Source organism: Watersipora subatra, chromosome 1, assembly GCF_963576615.1.
Source record: "Watersipora subatra chromosome 1, tzWatSuba1.1, whole genome shotgun sequence".
NCBI lineage: Eukaryota > Metazoa > Bryozoa > Gymnolaemata > Cheilostomatida > Watersiporidae > Watersipora > Watersipora subatra.
In genome coordinates, this window is record NC_088708.1 from 37,656,896 (window position 1) to 37,670,111 (window position 13,216).

General features: G+C 33.1%; 1 protein-coding gene across 1 annotated transcript in view; it reads left to right on the top strand.

The window, feature by feature from the left end:
- The window catches only part of LOC137401577 (glutaminase kidney isoform, mitochondrial-like), a 105,251-nt gene that overhangs the window by 84,570 nt on the left and 7,465 nt on the right, over positions 1–13,216 (top strand). Inside the window, exons 8-10 of the mRNA XM_068088007.1 lie at positions 12,266–12,391; positions 12,486–12,536; positions 12,618–12,794. Of these exons, the coding sequence (XP_067944108.1) occupies positions 12,266–12,391; positions 12,486–12,536; positions 12,618–12,794 (354 nt within the window). The remainder of the gene's footprint in view (positions 1–12,265; positions 12,392–12,485; positions 12,537–12,617; positions 12,795–13,216) is intronic.

The following is a 13,216-nucleotide window of genomic DNA, read 5'->3' on the forward strand; positions in this document are numbered from 1 at the left end:
AGACACACTGTAATATTCAATAGGGCTAATCGGTTGATTAGACACACTATAATATTCAATAGGGCTAATTGGTCGATTAGACACACTATAATATTCAATAGGGCTAATTGGTTGATTAGACACACTATAATATTCAATAGGGCTAATTGGTTGATTAGACACACTATAATATTGAATAGGGCTAATTGGTTGATTAGACACGCTATAATATTCAATAGGGCTAATCGGTTGATTAGACACACTATAATATTCAATAGGGCTAATTGGTTGATTAGACACGCTATAATATTCAATAGGGCTAATCGGTTGATTAGACACACTATAATATTCAATAGGGCTAATTGGTTGATCAGACACACTATAATATTCAATATGGCTAATCGGTTGATTAGATACACTATAATATTCAATAGGGCTAATTGGTTGATTAGACACGCTATAATATTCAATAGGGCTAATTGGTTGATTAGACACGCTATAATATTCAATAGGGCTAATTGGTTGATTAGACACGCTATAATATTCAATAGGGCTAATCGGTTGATTAGACACACTATAATATTCAATAGGGCTAATAGGTTGATCAGACACACTATAATATTCAATAGGGCTAATCGGTTGATTAGACACACTATAATATTCAATAGGGCTAATCGGTTGATTAGACACACTATAATATTCAATAGGGCTAATCGGTTGATTAGACACACTATAATATTCAATAGGGCTAATAGGTTGATTAGACACACTATAATATTCAATAGGGCTAATTGGTTGATCAGACACACTATAATATTCAATATGGCTAATCGGTTGATTAGACACACTATAATATTCAATAGGGCTAATCGGTTGATTAGACACGCTATAATATTCAATAGGGCTAATTGGTTGATTAAACACGCTATAATATTCAATAGGGCTAATCGGTTGATTAGACACGCTATAATATTCAATATGGCTAATTGGTTGATTAGACACACTGTAATATTCAATAGGGCTAATTGGTTGATTAGACACGCTATAATATTCAATAGGGCTAATTGGTTGATTAGACACACTATAATATTGAATAGGGCTAATTGGTTGATTAGACACGCTATAATATTCAATAGGGCTAATCGGTTGATTAGACACACTATAATATTCAATAGGGCTAATTGGTTGATTAGACACGCTATAATATTCAATATGGCTAATAGGTTGATTAGACACACTATAATATTCAATAGGGCTAATCGGTTGATTAGACACACTATAATATTCAATAGGGCTAATTGGTTGATCAGACACACTATAATATTCAATATGGCTAATCGGTTGATTAGATACACTATAATATTCAATAGGGCTAATTGGTTGATTAGACACGCTATAATATTCAATAGGGCTAATTGGTTGATTAGACACGCTATAATATTCAATAGGGCTAATTGGTTGATTAGACACGCTATAATATTCAATAGGGCTAATTGGTTGATTAGACACACTATAATATTGAATAGGGCTAATTGGTTGATTAGACACGCTATAATATTCAATAGGGCTAATCGGTTGATTAGACACACTATAATATTCAATAGGGCTAATTGGTTGATTAGACACGCTATAATATTCAATATGGCTAATAGGTTGATTAGACACACTATAATATTCAATAGGGCTAATCGGTTGATTAGACACACTATAATATTCAATAGGGCTAATTGGTTGATCAGACACACTATAATATTCAATATGGCTAATCGGTTGATTAGATACACTATAATATTCAATAGGGCTAATTGGTTGATTAGACACGCTATAATATTCAATAGGGCTAATTGGTTGATTAGACACGCTATAATATTCAATAGGGCTAATTGGTTGATTAGACACGCTATAATATTCAATAGGGCTAATCGGTTGATTAGACACACTATAATATTCAATAGGGCTAATTGGTTGATTAGACACACTATAATATTCAATCGGGCTAATCGGTTGATTAGACACACTATAATATTCAATAGGGCTAATCGGTTGATTAGACACACTATAATATTCAATATGGCTAATTGGTCGATTAGACACACTATAATATTCAATAGGGCTAATTGGTTGATTAGACACACTATAATATTCAATAGGGTTAAATGGTTGATTAGACACGCTATAATATTCAATAGGGCTAATTGGTTGATTAGACACGCTATAATATTCAATAGGGCTAATCGGTTGATTAGACACACTATAATATTCAATATGGCTACCCTAGGACACTTATATTTCGCTAGTATTTAGTTTCGTGAGTAGCACACAGAGTAAAATTTCGCTGCAACTTAATTTCGCAGCTCTGATGAGTGCGAAAATATAGTGATGTGAAAATAAATACAGTGGAACAAACAAATTAGATTCCTCAGGTCCGGTCCTCTAGTAAAAAAAGTTTTTATATTTGCGACTAGTTTGTATTTGTAACCCGCAGGTATAAATGTATGGCAGAAATCGATAATTCAACGTGATCGCTTGCTGCCATTTGTTTCTTGGACTATCAATGACGTCTCGGTCCTGTCCGTCGTGACCGATATGGTACCAATATTAGATCTCAAGTATTTATAGCAAGCGATGGCCATGGCACGTTTTGAGTTCAAAATATTTCAAATTTAAAAAAAATCAAATACAGTACATGTCTCATAAAAAAGAAAATAGATAGCAACCAACATCACAACCAGAACTGTATAACATGGTTGGACCTGGTGAGGGTTGTTATCGTTTTTGGTTGGCAGTAAAATTCATCACTACAATAAGTATTATTTAATTGTATGACTTCACCTACCAGACTTTCATCCTCATCAGTTACAAATTCGGTGACTAAACTGATATCATCATCTTCTTCGTTTGTCTTGGCTTTTCCAAAAAAACTTGTTATCTTAATTTGCTTTGCCATGCTGCTCATTCGGTGTATTAACGAATTTACTAGAAATTTCCCAATGAGCTCAATCACACACAAAATTATCTGCATTTCTAATATCACGATTTTGTTGTGGATATCAATGAACTACAGGGCCGTATTCCCTTGGACCGCTGGCCGGCTAAGACGCCCCAACCTTTTAGGAATTTCATAGTCCATCGGCTATAGAAAGGTTTTTATCGCTGTAGAATATCACTTTATTCGAAGCCATAGATACAAACATCAACTTTTAGTAGTTCTTAGGCGTCATTATTATCTTCATCAGCGGCAAAATATTCTTGTTAACGACTTTTATAAAGGTTTGCAAAATATCAAGTTTTAGCAAACATCTGCTTGCCCATATCCTACTTAATGAACTTGAAATAAAATCGGCAAAAATGATCTTTGTTAAAACGCTTAAAAGAAAAAGATGTCTTCTTTCTGAGCTTTTTAACTGCATACAAGTTTTGCCTGTTTTAATTTTAAAACGTTTTGTCAGTCACATCAGCTAAAACAAAGCAAATCTCAAAAAATAGAAAAATGTTGATACTTGCCAATAAAATTTTTTAAAACTTCACGTGAGAGGCCCGGCTGAGGCCCTACATAAGAGAAACCTGTTGGGAGCTTACAGCACCCCCCCCCCCTCCTTCTCCACACCCCAGATGTTCATAACTAGTCGTCTAACATTAGCCCCCCAACTTGCAACCAGTGAATACAGGCCTGTGTAGAACATAGCTATTTAATTTCGAATTTTCGCTAGTTCGTTATGATAGTTTAGTTTCGCGCATGAATTTTTCGCGTGATGATGACTCCGCGAAAACGCGAAAGTTAGATGCCGCGAATACTTAAGTGTCCTAGGGTAATTGGTTGATTAGACACACTATAATATTATAGTGTGTCTAATCGACCAATTAGCCCTATTGAATATTATAGTGTGTCTAATCAACCGATTAGCCCTATTGAATATTATAGTGTGTCTAATCAACCAATTAGCCCTATTGGCTAATTGGTTGATTAGACACACTATAATATTCAATAGGGCTAATAGGTTGATTAGACACACTATAATATTCAATAGGGCTAATTGGTCGATTAGACACACTATAATATTCAATAGGGCTAATTGGTTGATTAGACACACTATAATATTCAATAGGGCTAATAGGTTGATCAGACACACTATAATATTCAATAGGGCTAATTGGTTGATTAGACACACTATAATATTCAATAGGGCTAATTGGTTGATTAGACACACTATAATATTCAATAGGGCTAATTGGTTGATTAGACACACTATAATATTCAATAGGGCTAATCGGTTGATTAGACACACTATAATATTCAATAGGGCTAATCGGTTGATTAGACACACTATAATATTCAATAGGGCTAATTGGTCGATTAGACACACTATAATATTCAATAGGGCTAATCGGTTGATTAGACACACTATAATATTCAATAGGGCTAATAGGTTGATCAGACACACTATAATATTCAATAGGGCTAATTGGTTGATTAGACACACTATAATATTCAATAGGGCTAATTGGTTGATTAGACACACTATAATATTCAATAGGGCTAATTGGTTGATTAGACACACTATAATATTCAATAGGGCTAATTGGTTGATTAGACACACTATAATATTCAATAGGGCTAATCGGTTGATTAGACACACTATAATATTCAATAGGGCTAATCGGTTGATTAGACACACTATAATATTCAATAGGGCTAATTGGTCGATTAGACACACTATAATATTCAATAGGGCTAATCGGTTGATTAGACACACTATAATATTCAATAGGGCTAATAGGTTGATCAGACACACTATAATATTCAATAGGGCTAATTGGTTGATTAGACACACTATAATATTCAATAGGGCTAATTGGTTGATTAGACACACTATAATATTCAATAGGGCTAATTGGTTGATTAGACACACTATAATATTCAATAGGGCTAATTGGTTGATTAGACACACTATAATATTCGATAGGGCTAATAGGTTGATCAGACACACTATAATATTCAATAGGGCTAATTGGTTGATCAGACACACTATAATATTCAATAGGGCTAATTGGTTGATTAGACAAACTATAATATTCAATATGGCTAATCGGTTGATTAGACACGCTATAATATTCAATAGGGCTAATTGGTTGATTAGACACACTATAATATTCAATAGGGCTAATCGGTTGATTAGACACACTATAATATTCAATAGGGCTAATTGGTTGATTAGACAAACTATAATATTCAATAGGGCTAATTGGTTGATTAGACACACTATAATATTCAATATGGCTAATCGGTTGATTAGACACACTATAATATTCAATAGGGCTAATTGGTTGATTAGACACACTATAATATTCAATAGGGCTAATTGGTTGATTAGACAAACTATAATATTCAATCGGGCTAATCGGTTGATTAGACACACTATAATATTCAATAGGGCTAATTGGTTGATCAGACACACTATAATATTCAATAGGGCTAATTGGTTGATCAGACACACTATAATATTCAATATGGCTAATCGGTTGATTAGACACACTGTAATATTCAATAGGGCTAATCGGTTGATTAGACACACTATAATATTCAATAGGGCTAATTGGTCGATTAGACACACTATAATATTCAATAGGGCTAATTGGTTGATTAGACACACTATAATATTCAATAGGGCTAATTGGTTGATTAGACACACTATAATATTGAATAGGGCTAATTGGTTGATTAGACACGCTATAATATTCAATAGGGCTAATCGGTTGATTAGACACACTATAATATTCAATAGGGCTAATTGGTTGATTAGACACGCTATAATATTCAATAGGGCTAATCGGTTGATTAGACACACTATAATATTCAATAGGGCTAATTGGTTGATCAGACACACTATAATATTCAATATGGCTAATCGGTTGATTAGATACACTATAATATTCAATAGGGCTAATTGGTTGATTAGACACGCTATAATATTCAATAGGGCTAATTGGTTGATTAGACACGCTATAATATTCAATAGGGCTAATTGGTTGATTAGACACGCTATAATATTCAATAGGGCTAATCGGTTGATTAGACACACTATAATATTCAATAGGGCTAATTGGTTGATTAGACACACTATAATATTCAATCGGGCTAATCGGTTGATTAGACACACTATAATATTCAATAGGGCTAATCGGTTGATTAGACACACTATAATATTCAATATGGGTAATTGGTCGATTAGACACACTATAATATTCAATAGGGCTAATTGGTTGATTAGACACACTATAATATTCAATAGGGCTAATAGGTTGATCAGACACACTATAATATTCAATAGGGCTAATCGGTTGATTAGACACACTATAATATTCAATAGGGCTAATCGGTTGATTAGACACACTATAATATTCAATAGGGCTAATCGGTTGATTAGACACACTATAATATTCAATAGGGCTAATAGGTTGATTAGACACACTATAATATTCAATAGGGCTAATTGGTTGATCAGACACACTATAATATTCAATATGGCTAATCGGTTGATTAGACACACTATAATATTCAATAGGGCTAATCGGTTGATTAGACACGCTATAATATTCAATAGGGCTAATTGGTTGATTAAACACGCTATAATATTCAATAGGGCTAATCGGTTGATTAGACACACTATAATATTGAATAGGGCTAATTGGTTGATTAGACACGCTATAATATTCAATAGGGCTAATTGGTTGATTAGACACGCTATAATATTCAATATGGCTAATTGGTTGATTAGACACACTGTAATATTCAATAGGGCTAATTGGTTGATTAGACACGCTATAATATTCAATAGGGCTAATTGGTTGATTAGACACACTATAATATTGAATAGGGCTAATTGGTTGATTAGACACGCTATAATATTCAATAGGGCTAATCGGTTGATTAGACACACTATAATATTCAATAGGGCTAATTGGTTGATTAGACACGCTATAATATTCAATATGGCTAATAGGTTGATTAGACACACTATAATATTCAATAGGGCTAATCGGTTGATTAGACACACTATAATATTCAATAGGGCTAATTGGTTGATCAGACACACTATAATATTCAATATGGCTAATCGGTTGATTAGATACACTATAATATTCAATAGGGCTAATTGGTTGATTAGACACGCTATAATATTCAATAGGGCTAATTGGTTGATTAGACGCGCTATAATATTCAATAGGGCTAATTGGTTGATTAGACACGCTATAATATTCAATAGGGCTAATTGGTTGATTAGACACACTATAATATTGAATAGGGCTAATTGGTTGATTAGACACGCTATAATATTCAATAGGGCTAATCGGTTGATTAGACACACTATAATATTCAATAGGGCTAATTGGTTGATTAGACACGCTATAATATTCAATATGGCTAATAGGTTGATTAGACACACTATAATATTCAATAGGGCTAATCGGTTGATTAGACACACTATAATATTCAATAGGGCTAATTGGTTGATCAGACACACTATAATATTCAATATGGCTAATCGGTTGATTAGATACACTATAATATTCAATAGGGCTAATTGGTTGATTAGACACGCTATAATATTCAATAGGGCTAATTGGTTGATTAGACACGCTATAATATTCAATAGGGCTAATTGGTTGATTAGACACGCTATAATATTCAATAGGGCTAATCGGTTGATTAGACACACTATAATATTCAATAGGGCTAATTGGTTGATTAGACACACTATAATATTCAATCGGGCTAATCGGTTGATTAGACACACTATAATATTCAATAGGGCTAATCGGTTGATTAGACACACTATAATATTCAATATGGCTAATTGGTCGATTAGACACACTATAATATTCAATAGGGCTAATTGGTTGATTAGACACGCCATAATATTCAATAGGGCTAATTGGTTGATTAGACACACTATAATATTCAATAGGGCTAATTGGTTGATTAGACACACTATAATATTCAATAGGGCTAATCGGTTGATTAGACACGCTATAATATTCAATAGGGCTAATTGGTTGATTAGACACACTATAATATTCAATATGGCTAATCGGTTGATTAGACACACTATAATATTCAATAGGGCTAATCGGTTGATTAGACACACTATAATATTCAATAGGGCTAATCGGTTGATTAGACACACTATAATATTCAATATGGCTAATCGGTTGATTAGACACACTATAATATTCAATAGGGCTAATTGGTTGATTAGACACACTATAATATTCAATAGGGCTAATTGGTTGATTAGACACACTATAATATTCAATATGGCTAATCGGTTGATTAGACACACTATAATATTCAATAGGGCTAATTGGTTGATTAGACACACTATAATATTCAATAGGGCTAATTGGTTGATTAGACACACTATAATATTCAATAGGGCTAATTGGTTGATTAGACACACTATAATATTCAATAGGGCTAATCGGTTGATTAGACACACTATAATATTCAATAGGGCTAATCGGTTGATTAGACACACTATAATATTCAATAGGGCTAATCGGTTGATTAGACACACTATAATATTCAATAGGGCTAATTGGTTGATTAGACACACTATAATATTCAATAGGGCTAATTGGTTGATTAGACACACTATAATATTCAATAGGGCTAATCGGTTGATTAGACACGCTATAATATTCAATAGGGCTAATTGGTTGATTAGACACACTATAATATTCAATAGGGCTAATCGGTTGATTAGACACGCTATAATATTCAATAGGGCTAATTGGTTGATTAGACACACTATAATATTCAATATGGCTAATCGGTTGATTAGACACACTATAATATTCAATAGGGCTAATCGGTTGATTAGACACGCTATAATATTCAATAGGGCTAATTGGTTGATTAGACACACTATAATATTCAATAGGGCTAATCGGTTGATTAGACACGCTATAATATTCAATAGGGCTAATTGGTTGATTAGACACACTATAATATTCAATATGGCTAATCGGTTGATTAGACACACTATAATATTCAATAGGGCTAATCGGTTGATTAGACACACTATAATATTCAATAGGGCTAATCGGTTGATTAGACACACTATAATATTCAATAGGGCTAATCGGTTGATTAGACACACTATAATATTCAATAGGGCTAATCGGTTGATTAGACACACTATAATATTCAATAGGGCTAATTGGTTGATTAGACACACTATAATATTCAATAGGGCTAATTGGTTGATTAGACACACTATAATTTTCAATATGGCTAATCGGTTGATTAGACACACTATAATATTCAATAGGGCTAATTGGTTGATTAGACACACTATAATATTCAATAGGGCTAATTGGTTGATTAGACACACTATAATATTCAATAGGGCTAATTGGTTGATTAGACACACTATAATATTCAATAGGGCTAATTGGTTGATCAGACACACTATAATATTCAATAGGGCTAATTGGTTGATCAGACACACTATAATATTCAATATGGCTAATCGGTTGATTAGACACACTATAATATTCAATATGGCTAATTGGTTGATTAGACACACTATAATATTCAATAGGGCTAATTGGTTGATTAGACACACTATAATATTCAATGGGGCTAATTGGTTGATTAGACAAACTATAATATTCAATAGGGCTAATTGGTTGATTAGACACACTATAATATTCAATAGGGCTAATTGGTTGATTAGACACACTATAATATTCAATAGGGCTCATAGGTTGATTAGACACACTATAATATTCAATAGGGCTAATAGGTTGATTAGACACACTATAATATTCAATAGGGCTCATAGGTTGATTAGACACACTATAATATTCAATAGGGCTAATTGGTTGATTAGACACACTATAATATTCAATATGGCTAATCGGTTGATTAGACACACTATAATATTCAATAGGGCTAATTGGTTGATTAGACAAACTATAATATTCAATAGGGCTAATTGGTTGATTAGACACACTATAATATTAATATGGCTAATTGGTTGATTAGACACACTATAATATTCAATAGGGCTAATTGGTTGATTAGACACACTATAATATTCAATAGGGCTCATAGGTTGATTAGACACACTATAATATTCAATAGGGCTAATTGGTTGATTAGACACACTATAATATTCAATAGGGCTCATAGGTTGATTAGACACACTATAATATTCAATAGGGCTAATTGGTTGATTAGACACACTATAATATTCAATAGGGCTAATTGGTTGATTAGACACACTATAATATTCAATAGGGCTAATTGGTTGATTAGACACACTATAATATTCAATATGGCTAATAGGTTGATCAGACACACTATAATATTCAATAGGGCTAATTGGTTGATTAGACACACTGTAATATTCAATATGGCTAATAGGTTGATCAGACACACTATAATATTCAATAGGGCTAATCGGTTGATTAGACACACTATAATATTCAATAGGGCTAATAGGTTGATTAGACACACTATAATATTCAATAGGGCTAATTGGTTGATCAGACACACTATAATATTCAATAGGGCTAATTGGTTGATCAGACACACTATAATATTCAATATGGCTAATCGGTTGATTAGACACACTATAATATTCAATATGGCTAATTGGTTGATTAGACACACTATAATATTCAATATGGCTAATTGGTTGATTAGACACACTATAATATTCAATGGGGCTAATTGGTTGATTAGACAAACTATAATATTCAATAGGGCTAATTGGTTGATTAGACACACTATAATATTCAATAGGGCTAATTGGTTGATTAGACACACTATAATATTCAGTAGGGCTCATAGGTTGATTAGACACACTATAATATTCAATAGGGCTAATAGGTTGATCAGACACACTATAATATTCAATAGGGCTAATTGGTTGATTAGACACACTATAATATTCAATATGGCTAATCGGTTGATTAGACACACTATAATATTCAATAGGGCTAATTGGTTGATTAGACAAACTATAATATTCAATAGGGCTAATTGGTTGATTAGACACACTATAATATTAATATGGCTAATTGGTTGATTAGACACACTATAATATTCAATAGGGCTAATTGGTTGATTAGACACACTATAATATTCAATAGGGCTCATAGGTTGATTAGACACACTATAATATTCAATAGGGCTAATTGGTTGATTAGACACACTATAATATTCAATAGGGCTCATAGGTTGATTAGACACACTATAATATTCAATAGGGCTAATTGGTTGATTAGACACACTATAATATTCAATAGGGCTGATAGGTTGATTAGACACACTATAATATTCAATAGGGCTAATTGGTTGATTAGACACACTATAATATTCAATAGGGCTAATTGGTTGATTAGACACACTATAATATTCAATAGGGCTAATCGGTTGATTAGACACACTATAATATTCAATATGGCTAATCGGTTGATTAGACACACTGTAATATTCAATAGGGCTAATTGGTTGATTAGACACACTATAATATTCAATAGGGCTAATCGGTTGATTAGACACACTATAATATTCAATAGGGCTAATTGGTTGATTAGACACGCCATAATATTGAATATGGCTAATTGGTTGATTAGACACACTATAATATTCAATAGGGCTAATAGGTTGATTAGACACACTATAATATTCAATAGGGCTGATAGGTTGATTAGACACACTATAATATTCAATAGGGCTAATCGGTTGATTAGACACACTATAATATTCAATAGGGCTAATCGGTTGATTAGACACACTATAATATTCAATATGGCTAATCGGTTGATTAGACACACTGTAATATTCAATAGGGCTAATTGGTTGATTAGACACGCCATAATATTGAATATGGCTAATTGGTTGATTAGACACACTATAATATTCAATAGGGCTAATAGGTTGATTAGACACACTATAATATTCAATAGGGCTAATTGGTTGATTAGACACACTATAATATTCAATATGGCTAATTGGTTGATTAGATACACTATAATATTCAATAGGATTATTTGGTTGATCAGGGTAATAGTGCAGTGCTTCCTTTATACTCCACCAGACTCCATGTAACTTCTATGTGATTTATCATGTGCACTTGGCTAGCGCCTTTAAATTAATTCCTTTTATGGCATTCATGTTTGCTGACTGCTTGCCGCTATTCACTCTAATTTAGACCCTCTAGTTTTGGTTGAACGGTTTTAAGAAACTGTCATAACCAATTGTATACTGTAGTTTGCTGCTCAGTCCCGTAGACTGGCCGGACATGAGTATGTTGGATTTCACAATTCGACTTTTCTTTCTGAGCGGGCAACTGCGGATCGTAACTACGCCCTCGCATGGTTCATGAAGGAAAATAAAGTGAGTGTCACTAGGCAGCTCTTGTCGTTTTATTAATAGTTAAGACTAAATTCATGAAGGCTGTTCACCCCATTACGCGCCTCTTTTGTTTTAGTGCTTTCCAGAAGGAGTGAATATGGAAGAGGTGTTAGATTTCTACTTCCAGGTTAGTCTATTTCCAAGCGTTTAGTCATAGTTTCCAGTCCTAGGTAAAGCTTGTCAACTTAGCTCTGTCACACTATTGTAGTGTTGTTCTGTGGAAGTGACATGCCAATCTGCCGCTGTTATTGCGGCCTCTATAGCCAATGGTGGGATCTGCCCAACTACTGGAGATAGGATAATGTCTTCAGAGTCGATGAGGAACACACTTTCACTTATGTATTCTTGTGGCATGTACGACTATTCTGGTCAATTTGCCTTCAAGGTACTTTTTTGCTAGTTACACATGTCGGCCAAATTTATAATGTTCTAGAATAACTGAATCTACAGAGTGTCACACAATAACTGTATATACAGATGCTTGTAACCTGTACTCTGGCAGTTTTCTCATTCACAGTCGTTGTTATGTCTATATAGGCATTTGTTAAAACTACAGCAAGTTGAATTTTATTTACAGAATTTTACTTTACCTCGATATCCTTGAGAATACAAGCAATTTAAGATATACATAGCTAACGATATACATAGCTAATGATATACATAGCTAACAATATACTTAGCTAATTATATACATAGCTAATGATATACATAGCTAATTATATACATAGCTAATGATATTCTTAGCTAATGATATACATAGTTAACGTATATACTTAGCTGATGATGTACATAGCTAACGATATACAA